This window comes from Aegilops tauschii, chromosome 4, assembly GCF_002575655.3.
Source record: "Aegilops tauschii subsp. strangulata cultivar AL8/78 chromosome 4, Aet v6.0, whole genome shotgun sequence".
Taxonomy (NCBI): Eukaryota; Viridiplantae; Streptophyta; class Magnoliopsida; order Poales; family Poaceae; genus Aegilops; species Aegilops tauschii.
The window spans coordinates 484,634,033-484,657,861 of NC_053038.3; the positions used below are offsets into that span (position 1 = coordinate 484,634,033).

Sequence of the window (23,829 nt, forward strand, 5' to 3'; positions counted from 1 at the left end):
TGAAAATATTTTTGAAATAAACTTGACCTTCTATTGTACTCGTGAGAAATAAAATCCACAAAAAATATCCTTCTGACTTTTTTTTCAAAAAAGATAAATTTTTGGCTAAAATAGTGTGAATAGTGACCTATAATAGCAAATAAATTTTGTCTTTTTCGCTGTGAGGTCAACTTTTGTTTTTTTTTTCGTCGACATTTATATATCAGTGCAAAAGTAAGTCAAGTGTTTTGTCAAAATAGTTCTTACCTATTTTGACTTCATATTAAAATATTAAAAAAGACTCATATAAGGTGCATATACAACCAGAAGCCAAAGTGTATTTCCTCTATATATCGGCCCTATCTTCCCATGTAAGTACAGTAGCACTAAGATAGGGACCTGGACGTGGCCGTGCCGAGCCTCGACAGGCTAACATGGGACGGGAGAGGCGAGAGAGGACGAACTGGACGCAGCGGCAGCTGCACGCAGCTATCCGGCCGGTCGCGCACGGCGTGGTGATGCGTGATGTCTGATTAACAAAATGGGTAAAGTGGAGATACAACGCGTGATACATGCAATACCCTGCCGCACGTCGGTGTCGTGGGGTCGGGCCGTGGTACTCATCCGTCAGAGAAAAGTGGGCGTGCTGTGCAGGACGTACCATGTGGGGGCGTTGGTTTCCTGTACCGCGGGGCCGGCGACCCGGACTACTGGACTGGTGGCGACAAGGATTAGGTGCATGTGCTTCTTCTCGCACGAGTCCATTTCCCGTTCATTGCTGGGAGACGAACAAGGTGAGCCGCGACAGCAGCCGGTGTGCTTCCTCCTCCCCCTGGATCTGCTCATGCCGTTCCCCGGAGCGACTACCTCGGCGGCGCTGGCCTCTGGATTAGTGAATCCCTCCATATCTAGTTGTTATTGGTCAAAATATAGATCTAACGAGCTCGCCCCGGTCCCCGGTGCTGCAGATCTATCTTGGCTGCTAGGGGTGCAGGTGCGCACGACGCGCCGTGCGTTATGGGCGGCGGCGCCGATGTTGTGCCCAATTGGGCCATTGGCTCGTCGGATCCGGCCGTCGGCCCGGTCTCGCCGGACGTGCCTAAGTTGGATCAAGGGGTGGGCTTGGCTGATGGCAAATTTTCTGGGGAATCCTGCAAGACCTTCAGCTCTGGAGGCGGGGATGTGGCGTCGGGATTAGCGACTCCAGCCGGTGTCTCGCACAACTCCGTCCAGTCCAGCGGCTGCAGTGGCCCGACGGATTCGTGCATGACATTTAGTTCAGGGGGCGTGGTCCAGCCGTCGGGATTGGCGACTCCAGCCGTCGTCTCGCACAACTCCGTCCAGTCCAGCGGCAGCAATGGCGCGGCGGATTCATGCACGACATTCAGTTCTGGAGGCATGGTCCTGACGTCGGCATGGGTCGGCGACGGGACGCCGGACGTCGTCTCGAGCTGCGCCGTGCAGTCCGCACGTCACAGCGGCCCAGCTTCGGCGAAGACCACCATCCGCGTAGGCTGGAAGCGCAGGTACATACCAATTTTGCTGTCGCCTGGGGCAAATGTGTATTTCCTTGATAGCATTCATACGAGCTGATGAGAGGAAGTTTCATTAGTTTAGGCGAATTGGGTATAAAAAAATGGTGGTCGATCATCCCTTGCTGAAAAGTTCTTACTGCTTTCCCTTAATCCCTACCCGTTCGTTCGATTTTGGTGAAAATTATCGTTGCCACTGCAAAAAAAACCAGTTTATGTCCCGTCGACATAGAATGATTGAATTGCTGCTGCTGGGGACTAGTTGACTTGTATGGTTAGGTTACTTTGTCCAAAATTTTCAGTCTGTAAGCTCACTATCCATTGGCATGCTGTCATTATTTAGTGTTCAAACAAATGCAAGTGGGATGGTGTGCTTAGTGCAATCCAATCCGTAGAAGTTTGCTGACTTTTTCTTTCACCAGTCTGAATGTATGGTATGGGGGAGAAAAAAGTCTGATCGTAACTAGTTTGGTTGTGCTTTTCAAAATGCAGGCCAAGAGGTCCTAGTGCTCCAGACGAGAGGGCTGTAGTAGCTGATCGTGTGCCGCCACTGGAAGCTGCTATTCGAGGGTTCGCTGATAGGCGGACTGAGGTGGTCATGAACCCGGTGCTTGGCACTATTTTTGATTCGATGGCAGAGGCGTATGAATTCTACAATCTATATTCATGGGAGGTCGGCTTTGGGATTCGTTACGGCAAGAGCAGGCAAAATGTCAATGGGATGAAGTGTATGCAAGAGATTGTGTGCGGCTGCGCTGTAAGCCCCCTGCTTTGCTTCTTAATTGTGTTTCGTGTGCGTGCGTGCCTTGTTCTATGCAAATATGATCTAACGCATCTTTGGCTGTTGTCTGCTTTGAAAAATAATCTCAGGGCAAACCAGAAAGGGAGAACAGCTCGTCAATGAGGAGCAATTGCGCCGCCATGCTTCGGTTGCACCGGACAGATGATGGTGGGTGGTATGTATCTGAAAATCGCGCCTCCCACAACCATGAAATGCTACGGACTTGTGCTGAGAAGCTGCATTGGCCATCACACCGGCACATTGACACATACACAAGAGATCTCGTGAAACAGTTGCGCCAGAACAATGTAAATCTGGGGAAGGTATACACCATCATTGGGAGCCTGTTTGGGCGGATGGAGAACGTCCCGTTCACAAAGAGGTGCCTTAGGACTTTCTGTGGGAAGCTTAGCAAGGAGCAGGCGGATGATGATGTGCGGAAGACCATGGATGCATTCTCTGAGCTGGGGTCAAATGATCCGGAGTTTTCATATGTTGTTGAGGTTGATAAGGAAAGCAAGATAAAAACCTTGTTGTGGACCAATGGTAGAAGTAAGATGCAGTACCACAATTTCGGGGATGTCATAACGTTCGATACTACATACAAGACAAATCTATACGACATGCCTTTTGGGCTGTTCATGGGGGTGCAATCCTTCCAGAGTATCATCATGGGCGGGGTAATGATGAGAGAGGAACCGATCGAGAGTTTCAAATGGGTATTCACCGAATTCATCAGGCTGATGGGTGGCAAACCTCCGAAAACGATACTAACAAGTTTGTTTGCTGCCCTAAAAAAATAGCACCATGGTTGTGTGTGTAGTTGGTAATCCTGTTTTTCATTATATGTTACACACCTGACCATTGTTTTCTGCATGCAGATCAAGCGCGCGCGATGGAGGTGGCTATACAACAAATGATGCCAGATACTACACATCGCTGGTGCAAGTGGCATGTGCTAAGGAAGGCGAAGGAGCACTTGGGCCGCATTACACGAAAAGCAGTGATTTCAGGGCTGCGCTACACAAGGTTGTCAATGAGATACTCACTGTGGACGAGTTTGAAGCAGCTTGGGCTGAGCTGCTAGACAAATACAAGCTCCACAACAACACGTTCCTGATCCAGATTTTTGAGGTTCGCCACAAGTGGGCGAAGCCTTATTTTAGTGGGAAATTCTGTGCGAAGCAAACCAGTACGCAAAGAAGCGAGAGTGCAAACCATTTGTTGAAGGGCTACATCCCGCCTGCATGCCCCATGAACCTTTTTGTGAAGCAATACAGCAAACTGCAGTTTGACCGAGAAGCCGAAGAAGGTTTCCAAGAGAAAAGAACGAGGCTGGTGGGTGCTAAGCTAAACTTTGTGCAACCTACAACCAGATACATCATATTTTCCTGATTTCCATTCCTGCTGACATTTTTTTGTTTCTGTATTTTAATAGGGCGGGATAGTTCTCCGATACAACTACCCTTTGGAGGAGCATGCAAGCCAGGTATATACACGGATGATGTACGAAATGTTCGGCCAGGCTTTGTATCGGTCTGGTCGGTATGATGTTGAAGAAGTTGAGTGAGGCATCAGCTACAAAGTTCGGCACATCGAAGCAGAGAAGCGAGAGAAGTGGTGCCGCGAAATGCATGTTGTCCGTGTCCATGATGGCGGCGCTAGTTTTTCGTGCGAACGTGGGATCTTCGAGCACATGGGGATGCTTTGTTGCCATGTTATCAAGGTAATTACTACCGGCCCCCTTCATGTTAGAGAGACCTCACTAAAAACAGTTTCTTCACAATGATTTATCCAGACTTCCGTCTTCTGGACCTAATGTTATTTCCCCCCATGCATTGTAGTAGGTCCTAATTCATCTTGGGGTGCGAAAAATACCCAGTTTCCATGTCCTCAAGAGGTGGACAGTAGATGCCCGCGACAATTTGCCACTCCACCTCCTGCATTACCAAAAGGATCAAGGGCCTCCGCGGTTATCCTCCTACAGGCATACAACACTACACTTGACCGCTCTCGAGTTTGTGCAGCTGGGGGATAGCAACGTGGATGCATTCGACAGAGCAATGGACATATTGATCGCAGGCAAGGCGGAATTGACTGTTTTGGCAGCGATCAAGGACGGCAAAAGTTTGGTGGACCAAACTCAAATTGGGGATTCAGCCAATCCAACTCAGGATATGGGAGCAGGTTACTCACACCCAGACGACATGTGTTCTCAGATGTTCATCTCAACCGAGTGTGGACTTAATTCTGTTTCAGGGGAAGCTGGCTCAAGCCTCTCACTGTCAACGTTGCTGCCGCCCGATAGGAAGAAGCAGAAGGGTAGGCCAACCACAACTAGGAACAAGCCTGGATATGAGGTCAAGGACGCGCGGTCGAGGTTTTGTACGGTCTGTAGGGAGATAGGGCACAAAAGCACGACGTGCCCCCGCAGGGGTGATCTTCCGAAGAAACCTTGCAAAATACCTACCTGCGGCAATTGCGGTGTAGCTGGGCACAAGAAAACAAGTTGTTTCAATGCAGTATTGCCATTCGTGAAAAGGCCTCGCGACGGGCCAGTTGAGTGATGTTCGGATCAACATCTGGTGCAGGTGGTTGAAACTTAAACCCGATCGGCCAAACTGATGTTGTGATCTGTTGCAGTTACCCATAATTTGAGTAGTTTGATTTCCCGCGGTTAGGCATAAATTGTGAATGTGATTTGTTTTTCCAATGAGTGTTGTGTGGCGCTGTAAGGAATGTAATTGGATTTTCATGCTGATAGACCTAGGTTGGCCGTGTGATATTGATTTTCCAATAAGTTATGTCATAATTGCGGTGGGGCTGTCAAAAGTGATGTAATCCCGTTAAGTTTAGTTTTCCGGCTTCGACCAGCCGCCTTGTGATTTTGAAAACGAGTTGATATGCTTGCTCGGTGTTGTACCATTTCCTTTCCTATTTGTGGAATCTTTTTCTGTCAATGCAAATCATGATACGTGCCTACTTTCCTGAGCAAGTGGCGATGGTAGCAGGTCGTCTGTAGTACGGGTGCTATCAGGAATTGATGAGTCGATGAGGTGCAGCTCTGTGTACTGCGAGATTGGATTGGAGTGGCCCTCCGTTTTTTGAACATTTGAATTTGCTGTGGGGACTACGGGGGGTTGGTGTAAGTCGCCCATGTTCTATTTAAACACTTGCTTGCTGATGCTTGTAAGCAGCACACTGAGACGCAGCACGCTGGTCTTCCTCTCCCTCTAGTTTGCTCATCGTCCCCAGTCCAGCCCTGCATGGCGCCCCCTGCAGCTTTCTCCTCTCTGCTTGGTTTCGGCTGCCTGCTGCGCTCGCACGTCCGGTTCCAAAGGAGGGCGACGGCTGTGAGAACCCGTTGTTTGGTCAAGCGCCAACGTAGGAACGCGTCAGCGGCGGCCAGCCTGTCGCTCTCCAAGGTTGATAATTCTTTCGTTTCCTCTAAAAAATGCATTTGATCGAACTTTTTGCCCGTGTCCATTATGTTGGGCTTTTTTCCGAACATTTGCTCCTGTTGCGTGTAAATTTTCTTTTCCCTACTAACCGAAAATTTCCGTGTCGCCAGGTCACGGTGACTGGGTTTGTGTGCGAGCAGGTTGGGGAACACGACCCGCTGGTCAACACTGGCGGCTCGGTGCGTGCGCCGTGCTCTCATGACGGGGACGCTGCCTCCAGCACGTACGATGTATTCGCTGCCATTGAACAAGATTCGGGCGAGGCGAGAAGCTCTTGCTTGAATGCTCACATTTAGTAATGGAGTGCGCGAGCCGAGGAAAGCTCAATAAACATATGCCAACAATATGATTGTTTGCGTATGTGGGTGTGGTGTGTTATATCGTTCGTGGGTTTGTTTGGCGCTCAATGTATTTATCTTCTCGTATGGAATAAAAAAAATTGTGTCAACGTTATGCTTAAATGGATGGGAGACGGCCATGGTCTCCGCACGTGTATCTGTGTGCATTAACCAAAAATCACTCTGTGTCGGGGGTGCGGTACAGGGCCGATCAATGCGCGCGATGATCACACTTTACGGCATCTATTCTGCTCCCTGCAGCAGCTACACCACAGCTACGTCGCGTGCTGCGCGGCCCCTAGTGCTGATTGGACGTTATGGGCCAGGCTAGGTCCTTGCGTGCAGATGCGCCTCCACAAGCGAAGTAAAGTGGGATCAGCTGTTGTGCGTGCTCTCGTATGGACCTCGCCCTTCGTCGCGATTTTGTGTGCGTGGGGTGTAGCGGCGGCTTGCCAGTGGTGTGTGTTGGCTTGAGCTTTAGAAGCCTGCACACCTCTACCCTCGTGTATTAGTTGGAATTGCATTTATGTCCGTGAAAAAAAAGGTAAATATAGAGAATAATGTCACATTGGTGTGGTTGGGGCAGCTGGATTAATGCGCGGTTGCTGCAATGAGACAAGGAAATCGCTTCCTGTGCAGAGCAGGGCGAGCGATTAAAACACCGCCTCTCCGCGCTGCAGCTCAGTCACTCGCAAAAATCACTCTTCCTCTGCAGCGCTCTCCCCCTCACCCTCACCTAGCAGGCGGCGAGTTCTTGCTTCATCCCATCTGCGCAAGCCCAGCAATGCAAGGTATCGTTCGCCTCCCACCACCTGTATTTTGGTTTCTTCGTCAGCTCGTTATTCTCTTGGAGGTTTCTTGTTCGCTTTCAGTGAGCTTTGCGCGATTCTAAAACCCCACTCGGTTCAACTTGCAGTGCTTGCGTATGATGGGGCGTCTTGGGACGCGGTCGAATGGGGCCGCGATGGGCAGCAGCTCGAGCGCGGTCCCAAGTGCGAACACTTCGGCGCCCCAACCAACCCACGGTGGCCGGAGATGAGAATGCGAGCGGCGAATTTGATGCAGACTGCGGCAAGGTCCGGGTTATGAACTATCTATCCCCTAAGCTAGTCAATGCGGTCGTTGCTCGTCTCACTGATTCGCAAAAGAGGCTTTTCGCTGAGAAGGACTTTGGCGCCATGTTGTCCCTTCCGGGGCTGCTAAATATAGACCGTCAGTACATTTTCTGGAACGCAACTAGGATAGATCCAATTAGTAGAACCGTTCGTATGGGCGATGGCAGTTCCCGGCCAGTGGCGGCTAATGCTATAAGGGATGTGGTCGGTCTGGGTACGGGCGACAGGGAGATCCCCTTCCCGCATGAGCCTAGCTGTGTCGATCGTGATGTCTTGAGGGATGTGTGTGCCGGTCTGGGTCTGGATGCATCGGTAGATAGGATCACATTGAGAATGCTAGAGTCGGTGCTTGCTTCCCCAGGCGATCTAAGTGTTGAATCTGAGGCCAACAGGCAGTGTGCTGCGTTCGCTCTTCTCTGTACTGCTTGTTTGTTCAACCCTAAAGCAAACCGGAGGGAGGATCCAATAAGCCCTGAGGTGTTTGTTGCTGTGCGTTATCCATCAAAGATGTTTGAGTTTGACTGGTGTGGGTACATAAAAGTTGTAATAATGACTGGTGTGAGCAAAATGCGAGAAGATCTGGAAGCCGGTGCAACTATGGTGCACTTGCAAGGGTTCCTGATGGTGCCTCAGGTACCCAATCCATTCTGATTTGGTTCCTTCCGTTCATAAACGGTGGTGTGTCGTGGTCGCTATTGGGTTATTAGTTAACCAACTCTGCCAGTTCTGATATGTTGCTTTGTCTCCTAAATTGTCCCAGGTGATTGCATTTGATGCGATGGTTGCTGGGCGGGGTTTGCAACCTGGGCGTCACCGGATGACGGTGTATGACGTTGAGGACTTCCGCCTGCTTGCTGCTCTTGACTCTGATCTTATAAGCAATGGAGGGCACATGATGTACGGCAGAGCTAAGGTAATTGAAGTTTAACGGGGTGCTGAGGGCTTCCTTCTGTATGAAATGCATATAACCTATTCATTGTTATTGCGGTGCTTTATATATTGTAATAGTTATACTCATGCCCGTTTTGGTTTCCTCTTTGCAGATTAGGCCTGACGATGCGCGGGATGCTGCTGGCAACTTAGCGGCCATGGACATGCCTTCTGCTACAGAAGCTGTCCCTGACCCAGGCGCCGGTCCGAGGGAGAAAATAGTTTTGTTGTCAAGTGTTCCCGGGTGGCAGGCAGAGGTATTGTAACTGTGTGGAAGCTCGTCTAAGATTCTGTCATTTTTCATTTCCGTTCCCCCTAGTGTGGTGACGTGTTCCTGGGGGTGCAATTTCCATGTAGGTGGTTGAGTATTTGAGCACCGTCATGCATGCACACATGTCCTCTGTTTGTGAGGAAAATATGAATTTGAGGAACCATCTTGAGTCTTGCATGACCAGTGTGCTCGCGATGATAGACAGTCGTAATGACAGCAATGTCAACTCGGTGAATGAGATGCTTGGCTGTGCGATTTCAAAAGTTGGTGATTTCCAGCAGAAAGTGGTTGGTGGTGAGGTTTGCTTCCTTAATACTAATGGTGAGTTTTGAGATACAAGAAAAATTAAAACTATGAGCATTTGATATCTTTCCTATTGAAGAAGTGGCTTGTCTAACGATTTCATTTCAGAAGCACACCTTGGTGTTCCACATGATGTTAAAGGGAAAGCCAACGTACCTGAGACAACCCTACAACATAAATAAGTCATACAAGCATCATAATACAAGCCAGGGGCCTCGAGGGCTCGAATACAAGTGCTCGATCATAGACGGGTCAGCGGAAGCAACAATATCTGAGTACAGACATGAGTAAACAATTTTGCCTTAAGAAGGCTAGCACAAACTGGGATACAGATCGAAAGAGGCGCAGGCCTCCTGCCTGGGATCCTCCTAAACTACTCCTGGTCGTCGTCAGCGGCCTGCACGTAGTAGTAGGCACCTCTAGTGTAGTAAGAGTCGTCGTCGACGGTGGCGTCTGGCTCCTGGGCTCCAGCATCTGGTTGCGACAACCAGGTAGAATGGAAAGGGGGAAAAGAGGGAGAAAAGCAACCGTGAGTACTCATCCAAAGTACTCGCAAGCAAGGATCCACTACATATGCATGGGTATCTGTGTAAAGGGGCTATATCGGTGGACTGAACTGCAGAATGCCAGAATAAGAGGGGGATAGCTAGTCCTATCGAAGACTACGCTTCTGGCAGCCTCCATCTTGCAGCATGTAGAAGAGAGTAGATGGTAAGTTCACCAAGTAGCATCGTATAGCATAATCCTACCCGGCGATCCCCTCCTCGTCGCCCTGTTAGAGAGTGATCACCGGGTTATATCTGGCACTTGGAAGGGTGTGTTTTATTAAGTATCCGGTTCTAGTTGTCATAAGGTCAAGGTACAACTCCGGGTCGTCCTTTTACCGAGGGACACGGCTATTCGAATAGATAATCTTCCCTGCAGGGGTGCACCACATAACCCAACACGCTCGATCCCATTTGGCCGGACACACTTTTCTGGGTCATGCCCGGCCGCGGAAGATCAACACGTCGCAGCCCCACCTAGGCTCAACAGAGAGGTCAACACGCCGGTCTAAATCCTATGCGCGCAGGGGTCTGGGCCCATCGCCCATTGCACACCTGCACGTTGCGTACGCGGCCGGAAGCAGACCTAGCCTAGCAGGCGTTCCAGTCCAATCCGGCGGGCGCCGCTCCGTCGCTGACGTCAAGAAGAGCTTCGGCTGATACCACGACGTCGAGTGCCCATAACTGTTCCCGCGTAGTTGGTTAGTGCGTATAGACCAAATGGCCAGACTCAGATCAAATACCAAGATCTCGTTAAGCGTGTTAAGTATCCTCGAACGCCGACCAGGGCCAGGCCCACCTCCCTCCTAGGTGGTCTCAACCTGCCCTGTCGCTCCGCCATAAAGTAACAGTCGGGGACCGTCAGGAACCCAGGCCCACCTCTACCAGGATGGAGCCACCTATCCTTTCAGCCCCCTCATCAGAATCACTTGCGGGTACTCAACGAGCCGACCCAACTTTAGTCACCACATGTGTCATGTATATAAAGTATATAGTATATACCCGTGATCACCTCCCGAAGTGATCACGGCCCAGTAGTATAGCATGGCAGACGGACAAGAGTGTAGGGCCACTGATGGAACACTAGCATCCTATACTAAGCAGTAGGATAGCAGGTAAGGGTAACAACTGTAGCAACAATGACAGGCTATGCATCAGTATAGGATTAACCGAAAGCAGTAACATGCTACACTACTCTAATGCAAGCAGTATAGAGAAGGAATAGGCGATATCTGGTGATCAGGGGGGCTTGCCTGGTTGCTCAGACAAGAAGGAGGGGTCGTCGGTGACGTAGTCGACCATAGGGGCGTCAACATCGTCACGGGGTCTACCGAAGAGAAGAGGGGGAAGAAACAGTAAATACATAGAAAGCAAGTGCATAACAGGACAACAAGCAGAGCTAGACGTGTTCTAACGCGATATGAGGTGATACCGGTGAAGGGGGGAAACATCCGGGAAAATATCCCCGGTGTTTCGCATTTTCGGACAGTTGAACTGGAGGGGGGAATTTGCGTGTTTGCTATGCTAGGGATGTGTGGCAGACGAACGGGCTGCGTATCCGGATTCGTCTCGTCGTTCTGAGCAACTTTCATGTACAAAATATTTTCATCCGAGTTACGGATTATTTTATATGATTTTCTAAAGATTTGTTCATTTTCTGATTTTAATTATTTATTTAAATCCAACATTATCCAGAATAGTGCGCGCTGACGTCAGCATGACATCAGCAGTCAATCAGGGGAGTTGACTGGTCAACTGACGTGTGGGTCCCGTTCGTCATTGACTGTTTAGTCTAATTAGGGTTTAACTAATCTAATTACTATTTAATTAAACTAACTAGTTAATTAGATTAATTAAATAAGAATAATTAACTTAATTAATTATTTTAATTATTATTTATTTATTTATTTTATTAATATTATTTTTAACTCTCTTTTTTTAACGTTCTAGGGGTGGGCCCCATATGTCATAGGGCAAGGGGGGCACTGGCCCAGTGGTAAGTGGCCCTGGCCATAGCGGGCACGGGCGCGCGGGCGCTAGCCCGACTGGGCACTGGCCCAGGCCAGCACGGGGTGGGGGTTGCGTTCGGCGCCGGCGAGGCACGACCGGCCAGAGTGGTGCAGGGCGGCGGAGGGAGTGGAGCAGGCGCAGGGGAGCAGAACTCCGGGCGCGGCCACGGGAGGTCGCGGGCGCGACGGGCGCCAGCCCGAACGGGCGCTAGGACCCGGTTGGGCGAGGGAGGCCGCTCGAGGGGGCGAGCAGGGGCGGCGTGCCTGGCGGGGCAAGGCGTGGGCCATGCGAGGCCATGGTGAGGCGCCATGGCGCGGTTGCGGGCGCACCTGTGCGGGGCCAAGCCCGTGCGCGTGCGGTGCGGGGCGCAGGTCGCGGCCACGGCGCGGTTGGCGCGTGCAGCGGCAAGGCGACGGGCGAGCCGGCGCGGTGATGCCCGCGCGGGGACAAAGGGGAGAGGGGAGGTCGGCACAGGACGAGGAGATGCGACGCGACAGAGAGAGGAGGGGAGGTCGGAGCTCACGACGGGGGTAGGGATTATGGCAGCGTGCTCGAGGAGGACGGGGACGACGGCGAGGTCGAGGCGGTGGTGCAGCTGCGGGGCGGCGTGGATCGGCGACGGGTCGAGGCCGCGGCTTCCGGCGGGTTGGTGACGAAGCTCCGCGGCGTCGGGGGCATTCGCACAGACGAGGGAGGGCGTCCCGGCGAGGGGGCCCCGGCGTAGTGGCCGCGGGGATCGATTGCGGCGTCGGGCCGATGGGATCGTGGGGTTTTGCCCCGATCCAGATCGGGCAGAGGAGGGAGAGAGAGGAGTGCAAGGGGGAAATGGGGATCGGGCTAGGGTTCGGTGCCCCAGGGGGTTATAGGCCAGGGGAGGGAGTGGGCCGGCCTGGCAGGCCACTGGCTGGGCCGAGGCCCAACTAGCCTGGGGGGTTTTCTTTTTATTTCTGTTTTATTTTCCCTTTTGTCTTTTCTGTTTGCTTTTATTTCTTTAATACTTTATAGTTTTACAAAAATAAAACCCACACCTAAAATGGAGTTACAATTCCAACTACTCTCTTAAAAAGTTTTACCCCTGAACAAAATAGTTTAATATTTTATAAAATTCAAAAGGCATTTATTTAATTGTTTTAGCTATTGTTTTATTCATTTTAGTTTACTTAAACATTTTATAAAAGTGTGGTTTCTCAACAATAATTACCTATGCATTATTTGCCACCAACCGAACATTTTAGTTTTAATATTTGAAAACTTTTGTTGTTTGTCTTTATTTTAAATTTGAATTTGAATCGTTTTTTCAACCATCGCGAGATTAACTACAGTGACAGCGGTGACATGGCATCATTAGGAGAGGGTTACTGTAGCTTAATTATCCGGGCGTCACAGTACCTCAAGCAGCAGGTGTGTACATGTTTGTCTTGTAACTTGGTGTATTGGGTAACTGTGTAACTTCCTTGAAAGGCGTCTAAAAAAACTGTTTTGTTCCTTCTCACAGGGCCATCAACTTCTAGGATGGTGAACCCAAGTATAAGGAAGCGGCTTGGCACGGATGTAATGACTTCCTTTGGGGCTGGCTCAGGTTGGTGGCTTATTTCTTGCCTCAGTACTTGACTACTCCATTGGAGTGAGAAGTGTTCAGTTGGAAGATGAACTAATTATTTGGTGTGTGTTGTAGCTTTCGTGCAGACTGGTGTTGGTGGTTTTGGGTCCGGCGATCAAATTGGTGTGATTCCTAATGCAAGAACGCTTTTTGGGCCGTTCCCCAGCCCAGATAGCCTTGACTTGAATCGCCGCATCTCTTTGAGGGAGGCTTGTTCCACAAGCAACGGAAATGGTAATCTTTCTATGGGCAAAGTTTTGTGAGGTTGTGTGTGGGGCGATCGTGCAAATGCCTGTTGTTGGAAAACAATTCGGTTTATGCATCATGGTCTCTGTTTATTTGTAGGTAATGTGGCTAGGCGTCTTGATCTGAATATGACAAATGATGTTCGGAATTTCATAGATGGGACACCGTTTGTTGGGCCAATGAACCCTGTCGGGGTGGACACGAACTTGACGATTGGTCCCTCGCCTGCCAGATCACCTACTGCTGATTTGCGTTCCCGCCGTACATGCCCCCCTCCACTATGTATCTATCAATGTAGTTCTGCATAGTGTTTTCATGCTGGGTGGACTGTTGGAACCCATTGAATTGTTTTCCTGACTCTCTATGTTGATATCACCTCTTTATGTCCGCTTTTGGTGTGCCCAGCACTATCGCAAAGCAACTTGCTTGGGTGGTTTGCAGTAGCCCCCCTCCCCCCCCCCCCCCCCCCCCCCCCAAGTAAGCGCACAAGGATGACAACTGACTATTCAATTGCAAACCCGATTGGAGTGGCTGTCTCTGAGATGGAGGGCAGGAGAAGAGACGATCGTTTCTAGCCAGGGCCATGGATTCATCATTCAATGATTTATATAGGTTTGTGGACTCGTGACCGCTAGCTCTCTCCGATCATGTTGGTCAGCTGTTTATGTGGGACTGCTAGATTCCTCACTTACCATGCACTTTGCCTATTTGACCGTGTGCAGGCCGTGGTTCAAGCATGGGCGGCCGTACCTTATGCAGATGACTGGTGAAGAAGTGGTGGAAGAATTCCGCATAGAAAATCATCTTGCTCAGCAAGGACTGGAATCAATCCTGCGTTTGGGGCTCTGCCCCAGGGGATCAGGGAGACTCATCATTGGACCTGACTGGGCGGTAAGTTTGGTTGTAGTATAGTTTTACATGTTTGGTTTGCACCGCCGAGAATCACTGGTCCTGATATGGTGTGTCTTTTACAATTTTGCAGTTCAAAGTTGCATACACAGACTCATACTGGCTGAGGGAAGATGTCCGCTCAATGTTTAATCAGCTACCGCTTGGTGTGCCATTAGTTCTGGTTAGTGATCTGTTTATCATCTACCAAATTCTCATATGTGTTACATCAGTACTACAGTGTATGAAAAAGGTACAATGCTGGCTGTATGTCTAACTGGAATGAAAAACAGGGGCTGGTTGTGGTGTACCTGGACCAGGGGTGGAGTTTGTACGTCTTTGACATCCTGTGTAGAGTTCTCCATATCATTGATCCGAACATCTCCAAGCCTGGGAAAAGCAGGATGAAAGCAAAACACTTGCAGAATGTGGGTGAGCTACTTGATGCATTCGTGAAGTGTGGTGACATTTTCTGGGGGCAAGGGAAGGTGCCACATAATGGGTGGTCTTATTGTTTCCATGCTACAGGTGCCTATGAGAGGTGCGTTTTGCTTGCATCAGAAAAGAATGAATTTCAGTTCTGCTTTGTATGCTAATGTCGGGTAACCTCTATTTGTCGCAGCACGGACACGGCGATGCAGGTAGTCCACCACATCATCAACTTTGTGCCTGGGTAACACCCGCTGAACTTGACTGAGGTGTGTGTCTTCAATTTACCATATGGCTGGATTATGAATGTTTACGTATGAAGTTTCACTCATTCATATTTATGTGTGTGCAGGCTGCTTCGGTTGCTCTGAAGAAGAAGCTCCTTCGCGCTGTACTCACGATGGCGGGGAACACTGGGAGTCTGCCCCGACGTGTGGAAGCCTGAGTGCCTTCCAGAAGGCCTGGTTAGCCCCAACAAGAAGACCAGGCGCTTGCTTATACTTGCAAGCATGATGATTTTTGTTTCATTGTGGCTAAGTAATTCACACGAATTGCGAGGGAGCTTGTGTTGATTGGCTCGTCGTATGCCAGATATATGGAACGTATCAGCTATATATTTGGTAAAGATCGGTACTGCGACAACGACTGGTGCATGGGCCTTAGATACGTGCATATGTGGTAAAGTGTTTACGTTATACAGTGTTCGTCGCAACGATAATATTGCGTACTTCATTCTGCGCGTGCACAGTGCTCCACAGGTGCGCCAGACGTCTGTCAGTGCCCGGTACATCAAATACAGCAAATACGAAGCAGAACGCCCGGTCTCGCCGCTATATACGCCAAGGAGCACATGCAGCTGATCCAAATCGCGAAGCAGTAGCAGCCGTGGATGCACTGCGTCCAGCTCTGCACTTCTCCGGAAGAGGCGCGGGACTTTTCTAAGCCATCGTCGGTCAGTCAGAGAGAGATAGAGAGATAGAGAGAGACAGGACAGCAGCGAGCGGCAGGGGCGGCCATATGCACGCCGGTGATCGTGGGCCCAACAAACGTCGCATTAGCAGAGAGTCCCAATGATTTTGTTTGCTCGCCGCTTGGAGCTTTGTTTACGCGGCCGACGTGTGGCGGCTCCTCCGTCGTGCGTCCGTCCGCCCGGAGACTTCTGTTTACAATTACACATGCATATGCATGGAGACAGATCAGTGCAGCGTTCGTGAGACCCACTCCGTGGTCATGACGCCCGGGCCACGTACCTAGTAGTAGTAGGAGTACGATATGGGAAATGATGATGGTGCTTTGGGGTAGTACTTGAGACGCGGGGCCCGACCGGCCGGGAGGTGTGGGAATGATGGGGAATTAACAAGATCTCGTAGTGCATGTCCTGATCAATCATCAGGGCCTTAATTTGATCGAGCTTGCGTTCCCTTTGTTTAACCTTCCTGCTTTCGTGTCCTGTGCTGCGTCTTTGGTTAAACTGCCTTCACCAAGGAGTCCTGGGTACCAACAAGAAAAGAAAAGGGTCGTGGGCTCCTCTAAAGTTGCAGGCAGCCGCAGTTAATTTACTGCGTCGTCCCTGTGCATGAGCAGAGCCCAGCGGGATCCATCGAGTATACTATTCCGTCGTGATGCTGCCCTGCCCAGCGACAGCGAGCAGGACCAACGGGCCGGGATATGCGCCGGGCAAGATCGATGGAGACCCGACCCGACCCTTGTCGAGCACTCGCTGCCGCGGGGGCAGATTCAGGGAAAACAAAACAGGCGTCGTCGGCAGATTCAGGAAAATTACCTTGTCTGTCCTTGTTTTCTCTTCGGATCCGCTGACGGGCTGAGGCGCGCCGCGGGAGAGCACGGCGGGTGTCAGCAGTACAGCCGGTGGCGTCGGCGCGGCGGCCGGCACGTCACCGCCTGCTCCACAGTGCGCACCACTCATTTGACCGGCTACCGACGATCGTCGCCGGCACGCGCACGTTTTGGCCGTGGCAGGGAAAGCACCTGCCCTGCTGTCCCAGATTGTTTTTTTTGGCATAGAAGAAGAACCGTCCCACACGTACAGTATTGTTTATGCGTGCGGCTTGTGCTGCCAAATCTCTCCCTTTTCCCACCGAACACGCTTTCTGAAACTGAAATTGCCATGCGTTGCGTACGTACGGCCTGTGCTGTGTCTTCTTTCTCAGATCTGGGACGCGTTTGGTAGTCTGTATTAGGCCCGGTCAGACCCGCGCAAGATGTTTTCGGGCTGTTTGGTTACCTTGGTCGCATGAAAAAGTTGATCCGCACGGAACTCAAAGCACCGCTCAGGCTGCATCTGAAGGAACGCTTAAATCGGTGGTTTCTACCTGCCAAGCTGAGGAGAGTCATCTTCGAGCGCACATGGTGGGCACCACAGGATGCGAACGGTATACACCTTGTATGTTCTTTCTTCTTCCACCTCCAGTAAGCTCCTTCTCAAATCTTCTTTTTTAGAGGTTTCATTTTTATGATCGGTTCGTAGTTTCGTTGACCGTAAATGTTTAATTTTGTGTTCATGTTTGGAGTTATTTTGGATGAATTTTGTCAAATTCGTTGCGCACGATCGGCCGTTTGAATTCTCCTTTGATCGGTAGCTTCATCTTACAGTTTGACACGACTTTCGTGTTGCACATTTTCTGTATCAACGATCATAGACGATTAAATCTAACTTCTTCCTCATGAAGTATATACGCATATGTGTGATTTGTGTCAATGACACCCCTTAAGCTCGGTCTCCTCTCCTCTGTCCTGCTACACCGGTGTTACCGCCGGCGTCGCTCCTCTCGGCCTCCTCTCCCGCGTGCCCTCACACTGCCACCGCCGGCGTCGTTTCTCTCAACCTCCTCTCCCATGTCCTACTACACCCGCGCGGTCGTCGTTCCTCTCTGCATTCTCTCCCATGTCCTGCTACACTGAAGCCATCACCGGCGTCGTTCCTCTCGGCCTCCTCGCTCGCGTCCTAGTGTCGTCGCCATTGTCGTTTCCTCCCGCGTGTTGTTGCATTAGCGCCACCGTCAGGGTCGTTCCCTCTCAACCTCCTCTCCCACGTCCTACTACACTCGCTCGATCGCCGTTCCTCTCTGTGTCGTCTCCCATGTTCTGCTACACTGAAGCCATCACTGACGTCGTTCCTCTCGACCTTCTCACTTGCGTCCTACTACAATGGCGTCGTCGTCATCGTCGTTCTTCTCGGCCTCCTTCTCCGCGTCCTACTACACTGGCCCCATCATCATCGCCGTTCTTTTCAGCCTCCTCCTCCCCGTCCTACTACATTGACGCCGCCATGGCGGACACACTACATTTTTTCGTCATCATCCTCTGCCTCAAAGCCCTTTTGTTCATTACTCCACAGGGACTTTCTCTGCGGTGATGGCGCTAGTAAATAGTTCACTGCGTCGCCGATGAGGTCGCTTGCCCGTGACTCCATGCACGTCGTGTCGGACGCGGCGCCGCAACCACCGCCTTCCATTGTCGCTGAGGCACTCTAGTGTAACACTGTGTGTTATGAGTAGCTATTAAGTCTTAATCATATTCCGTGCAAGCAACCAAACAACATGCACTCATCTGACCATAATGCGAACAACCAAACACGATGCGTAGAGGCATCATTATGATGCAGGGAGAGGACATGCAGACAACCAATTAACATGCAGATTTTGTTTTTTTACGTGTATATGCTCAATTAGGCCCAACTGAAACAAATATACAAAAGGCAAAAAACGATGCAGATAACCAAACGCACTCTGATGAATCCAAGTTAGAATTTTGGCGTCGCCTCCGAAGTTCGTCGGTGCGCCCGGCTCCTCTAGCGGTTTGATCGCCTCGACTTGGCCATTGTGGCGGAGAGGTACACGACTTGTCTTCTTCTTTTTGGCCGGGGGATGTACACGTCTTGTCCACACCCAATAATACGCTCACGAACACAGCTACCGCTACCAACAGGCATGGTATTTGACTTCGTTTTCTATTACTATAATGTCATGTCTTTTGACTTACTCGAAGTCACGATCAATGTGCCATGGACCCTGTTTTCTTATATGGACAAATGTACCCTGTGTTTGACTTAACAACGGATTTAAAAGATGAATACAATTATACATTCACTTCCGGTTAGTACGTTGGGATGCATTCTCTACTCGCACGTTAAGAGCATCTCCAGCCGTTGGCCCTCGAGGAGGCATAAAAATTGCCGCCTGGGGGCGAGTCGGCGGTAGAATCGACTCTGGGGGCGGTTGTGCATCCAGCTGTCGCCCCAGGCGCCGATATCGGCCCATTCTTGGCTGCCTTTCGGCCCACTTTCGGCGAAAATGGTCCATATTCGGCATGGTTCGGCGTGGTTTTTGTGTCACATATTCATCACAGCAAATCAATAAAAATCAAAATAGTTCAACAAATAGTATAACAACAAATAGTTCAATATAAATTATATAGTTCAAGAAATAAAAACTCATATTTCATCATACGTCAAGCTAGGCCTCGCCCTTGATCCTCCATAGGTGCTCCACCAGATCCTGTTGCAGTTGTTGATGCACCTGTGTGTCTCGGATCTCCTGACGCATATTGAGGTAGGCAATCCAGGTTGCCGGTAGCTGGTGATCAACTTCGGTTAGAGGACCCTGCCTGTAGTATGGTTCGGTGTCAAACACTGGCTCTTCCTGCTCGCTCTCAATGATCATGTTGTGCAAGATGACACAACAAGTCATGATCTACCACATTTGATCTTTCGACCAGGTCTGAGCAGGGTACCGGACAAACAGCAAATCGAGATTGGAGCACACCAAATGCCCGCTCGACATCCTTCCTGCAAGCCTCCTGCATCTTGGCAAAGTGAGACTTCTTGCCTCGTGGCGCAGCGTTTGAGATAGTCTTCCCAAATGTAGACCATCTCGGATAGATGCCATCAGCTAGGCAATACCATTGTTGTAGTGCCGCCCATTGACCTCGAAGTTCACCGGAGGAGAATGACCTTCAACAAGCTTGGCAAAGACAAGGGAGCACTGCAGCACGTTGATGTCATTGTGAGTTCCTGGCATACCAAAGAAGGAGTGCCAAATCCAGAGGTCCTGTGTGGCCACCGCCTCAAGTACCACATTGCAACCGCCTTTGGCGCCTTTGTACATCCCCTGCCAAGCAAATGGGTAGTTCTTCCATTTCCAATGCATGCAGTCGATGCTTCCAAGCATCCCAGGAAATCCTCTTGTTGCATTCTGTGCTAGGATCCGAGCAGTGTCTTCCGCATTGGGTATTCGCAAGTATTGCGCTCCAAACACTGCCACCACTGCCATGCAGAACTTGTAGAAACACTCAATGGCCGTGGACTCGTCCATGCGCCCATAGTCGTCAAGTGAATCACCGGGAGCTCCGTATGCAAGCATCCTCATTGCTCTCGTGCACTTCTGGATTGAGGTGAATCCAAGTTTGCCGGTGCAATCCTTCTTGCAGTTGAAGCAGCTGTCGAACTCCCGGATGGAATTCACAATCTTGAGGAAAAGCTTTCGGCTCATCCGATAATGGCGCCGAAATACTTTGTCGCCGTGCAGTGGAGCGTCGGCGAAGTAGTCGAAGTAGAGCATGCAGTAGCCTTCCAGACGATGCCGGTTCTTTGCTTTCACCCGCCCGGCGCCGAGCCACCTCGCCGCGGCTTTTCATTGCTCTCGAGCAGGCCGGCGAGGGCGGCGAGGACCATGAGATGCTCCTCTTCCTGGACGTCGGCTTCGGCTTCCTCCTCCAGCAGCGCGGCGAGCGCCTTCTCTGTAAGTGCATCTAGTGCCCCTTAGTGATTTTGGTGTATTGAAGACTTATAGGTTGAGGGACTAATGTGTTTATAAGTGTACACAGGTCTATAAGTCTATGTGGAGTTTGATATTTACAGTGAAAGTCGACCCCTAAAAATGAAGTTCTTCGACTGAAGACTTTAGATTTCTGAAGACTTTGAAAGTGAAGAAATTGGTGTGACCTTGAAGACTTGGTATTCATTTGAGGAATATGAAGCGTGAAGACTTTTGTTTTCGTAGTTTCATTTTCTCTTTCTTGAGTCATAGGAAACATCGTACTGTAAAAAGGGGTCGAGGAAATACTAAGGAAAAATTTCCATGTGATGCTCAACTCAAAATCCTACACCTACCAATCCCTTCGAGTGAAGCCATTGGAAATCTCGTACAGTTCAGTCATATTCTTCAGTGACAGAGACGAAGTTCTTCTGGTCTCTGAGGAATTTGTTCTGACTGAGGAGTTAGGAATTCGCCAGTGCGGATTGCCTACACAGTGAGGAACATGATAGCCCTGAGGAATTTGATACTCAAATTTCCGACCGTTGCTGTGCTATGCGCCAGCTGTTCCAAAATATCTACCCACCTAACGGTCATATCATTGAAGGGCATTTATGTCTTATCATGACGGGCTGCTCCCTAGGCTATAAATAGCCGCCCCCTACAACCACTAGCTGGTTGGCTGCTCCGAGAGAAACTGACACTTGTCATTTGAGAGCATCCCATCCTCTGAGGACTTTGAGCGAAAATCATCAAGTGAGGAAAAGCCAAACACTACAAAAAAATACACTTCCGTGATGATACGTGTTTGTCACAGTAGGTCGCGTTTTTTGTCATGCATGTACATCCATGACAAATTTCTGACAGAATCAAGATAGTCATACCCTGTGCTGTCGTAGAAGTGTTCCATGACATTACCAAAATTATCATCATGGAAGTGTCCACTTCCATGACGATAAATCGCGCGTCACAGAAGTGCTTTCCTCAAGGGTGACCGACACGTGGCATCCACCGTAACGGAACGCCGTTAAGCTATCGGGTCAGGTTTTGGATCCGATAACCCGTTAACAGCCCCGACCAATGGGGATTTTCCACGTGTAAAATCATCATTGGCTAGAGGAAACATGTGTCGGCTCATCGTTGGGACAGATGTCATCCACTCACTGGACAGAAGGCGCCTATGATACGTCGACATGTGGCACGGCCCAACAGTGGCCCATTCCTGTGAAAAGGCCGGCCCATTTGACTTGGTCAAAAGCTGGCGGGCCGGCCCATGGAAAGCCTGTTAACGGCCTGTTCGCATATAACCCATTTACAGCCCGCTAACCCAAGGCCCGTTACGCCCTATCCGAATTAGGCCCAGTAGCGTCATCTGGGCCATCCAATATGATTCCAGCCCATTTTCACTTCTGGCCCATGTATAGCCCATGACGTCTTTCGGCCCATATGAGGCCCTTTGTAACTCTTGGCCCATTAGCGGCCCGTGCTGAAACTGGCCCGTAATGAACAGTGTATTACTTTACACCCATTAACGGCCCGTGGTGAAACTGGCCCGTAATGAACAGTGTATCACTTTATACCCATTAACGGCCCGTTATTCCGTTGGTCCGTTTCCAGCCCAAGTTAACTTTCGGCCTTCTGAGGGGCCATTTATTCTTGGGCTCATTTGCAGCATTCGGTTACTTACGGCCCGTTACTGTCATTTTCTGCTTGTGGGCCAAATTCAGCCCGTCGTTACAGTCGGCCCGTTTGTGGACCGTTAGTCTATTGGGCCATTTTCATAGCATCACCAAATACGGCCTATTAATGATGGCCCATTATGGTCGGCCCATGAACGGACGATTCCAACTCTAGCCCGTTTACGGCCATAATGCGGTCTGTTTGGCCCATGTTTGGCCAATCGATCATACGGCCCGTATAAGGCCCATTGATGATACGGCCCGCAGAAGGCCCATTGTTTCTATGGCCCATAGAAGGCCCATTGTTTCTACGGCCCGTAGAAGGCCCACTGTTTCTACGGCCAGTAGGAGGCCCAGTGTCACTACAGTAAATATTAGCCCATGGTTATTGTGGCCTAGTTTTAAAAAATAGGTTATTGCAGCCACTAGCTAACTGCGGAAAAAGAACTGCAATGACTACAAGCAAACAAATAAACAAGACAACAAGGAAATAAATAAGCAAGCAACTAACGCTAGGCTATCACGGCTATTACACATATTACATCCACTAGGCATCAAAGTTCGCCACCAGTGCAAATATAGGGAACAAAGCAGCATATCATATACACTGGTTGTCAAAGTTGGCGACCAGCGCAAATAAACGCCGCAGCAAAACAAATCCAGAACTGAAACCACTTCAGAAGATCTCAAGAAACAATATCCTGGGTACCCATAATGCTGGCAAGATGCTTAGCAAGCTTATTAACTTTCTCTTGTTTGGCGCTTAAATCCTCCAGCGCTTGCTGTTGCACCAGAAAATATGCATCTGAATTCAGCAGGGACTTCCTCAGTCCTTCAGCTTCCTGTCGCAGCACATCTGATCGGTGTCTTTCAACTTGAAGTTGAGACTCAAGAAGACGAACTGATCCAGGCAGCGAGTTCGAAGAGCTTGTGCCAGCAGTAGTGGCCAGTAACTCGAACACTACATCAAGACAGGACTTTTGGGTTCCCTCACTGTCGTCAAGATAGTTTTTATCAGCTTTCTTGGAGACCAACAGGGATGTCTCACTATCTTGAACCTTATCTGCATTACTTCCTTTACCATTGGATAACGCGGTACTGTTCTCCAATATTTTGTCCGCATTCTAAAAGAGAAACAAGCAGACACATCACATGTTTACCATGTTGTATATGAAACTCATTTTGGTAAATGAGTTCAGTAGTAAATTGGACAGGATAACAGCATGAAACAAACATATATCTATGTACCATGGTCACTTTATGGTCTATATCATTCTAGTTTTTGTTGCCAAATCAAGATAGAGACACAGTTCAAATAATATTTGTTCAAGACAAAGCAGAATAGACAGAATATAAGTGTGGGTAACTATAGAGCAATAACAACACTTTTAATGTGCATGACATGAGAACATAACTGTTTATTCAATTGAAACTGAAATCAACATAGAGCAGGTTACAACAGCAAACCAGTTAAAGAAACAGGTTTAAAACACACCTGTTGCGCCATTGGAGTTTCAATTCCATCCTTCAAATTTGAAAATAGTTGGTATAAGTAAATACAGTAATGCAAGAGCAAAGGAGTATGAACCATAGCTACAGAACCTGACCTGAGAACAAATCTTCTTCTCCTGTAAGCATTGAGTTGGGATTCGGAGTGGTGGTCCTCGTGCTTTGGGCACTGCAGTTCCCTTACTAACTGCTCGTGTTTGGGTGCTTTGTGGTGGAGACGGTGCTGTGTCAACTGGAACTGGGTTACTATCTGCCGGGGTTGGGGTTAGAAGGGGTGTAGCTGGTTCTCTGTCCAACTGGGTAGGGGTACAATCTGCGAGAGTCTGGGTTATGTGTGGTGGATCTGGTCCTTGGGCAAGTACAACCGTGGTTTTATCTGCATCAACTGGTAGCACTATGTTTTCTGAAGACCGTGTTGTTACTCCCTTAGATACTGCCA

General features: G+C 49.7%; 2 protein-coding genes and 1 long non-coding RNA gene across 10 annotated transcripts; all 3 read left to right on the top strand.

The window, feature by feature from the left end:
* The first annotated feature begins 645 nt into the window (after nt 1-645).
* LOC109766990 (protein FAR1-RELATED SEQUENCE 5) lies at nt 646-5,217 on the top strand. 8 transcript variants are annotated; one of them, XM_073497081.1, is made up of 7 exons: nt 646-773; nt 948-1,505; nt 2,004-2,268; nt 2,382-3,102; nt 3,174-3,630; nt 3,731-4,018; nt 4,140-5,217. In XM_073497081.1, exons 2-4 carry the CDS (start codon nt 997-999, stop codon nt 3,093-3,095), a joined length of 1,488 nt encoding a protein of 495 aa, XP_073353182.1. In that variant the 5' UTR covers nt 646-773; nt 948-996; the 3' UTR covers nt 3,096-3,102; nt 3,174-3,630; nt 3,731-4,018; nt 4,140-5,217. The 8 variants fall into 8 exon arrangements, with proteins under 8 accessions (XP_073353182.1, XP_073353181.1, XP_020181331.1 ...); XM_073497080.1 differs by having other exon boundaries at nt 2,382-3,069; nt 4,137-5,217; XM_020325742.4 differs by having other exon boundaries at nt 2,382-3,069.
* Nucleotides 5,218-5,493: 276 nt separating this feature from the next.
* Nucleotides 5,494-6,214, top strand: LOC109766999 (uncharacterized). The gene is made up of 2 exons (XR_012182554.1): nt 5,494-5,717; nt 5,864-6,214. It is a non-coding gene; the product is annotated as an uncharacterized lncRNA (long non-coding RNA).
* A 7,397-nt stretch (nt 6,215-13,611) lies between these two features.
* LOC109767000 (uncharacterized) lies at nt 13,612-15,242 on the top strand. The gene is made up of 5 exons (XM_045227261.2): nt 13,612-14,002; nt 14,094-14,183; nt 14,293-14,540; nt 14,622-14,697; nt 14,781-15,242. Exons 1-4 carry the CDS (start codon nt 13,805-13,807, stop codon nt 14,674-14,676), a joined length of 591 nt encoding a protein of 196 aa, XP_045083196.1. The 5' UTR covers nt 13,612-13,804; the 3' UTR covers nt 14,677-14,697; nt 14,781-15,242.
* The last annotated feature ends 8,587 nt before the right edge of the window (nt 15,243-23,829 follow it).

Bases quoted from the DNA above. Each gene is read 5' to 3' on its own strand.
- LOC109766990 (XM_073497080.1), top strand. From the start codon at position 997: ATGGGCGGCGGCGCCGATGTTGTGCCCAATTGGGCCATTGGCTCGTCG. The intron at 2,269-2,381 runs GTAAGCCCCCTG...AAATAATCTCAG, and splicing joins AGATTGTGTGCGGCTGCGCT to GGCAAACCAGAAAGGGAGAA. The intron at 3,070-3,173 runs GTTTGTTTGCTG...TTCTGCATGCAG, and splicing joins TCCGAAAACGATACTAACAA to ATCAAGCGCGCGCGATGGAG.
- LOC109767000 (XM_045227261.2), top strand. From the start codon at position 13,805: ATGCACTTTGCCTATTTGACCGTGTGCAGGCCGTGGTTCAAGCATGGG. The intron at 14,003-14,093 runs GTAAGTTTGGTT...ACAATTTTGCAG, and splicing joins TCATTGGACCTGACTGGGCG to TTCAAAGTTGCATACACAGA. The intron at 14,541-14,621 runs GTGCGTTTTGCT...TATTTGTCGCAG, and splicing joins GCTACAGGTGCCTATGAGAG to CACGGACACGGCGATGCAGG.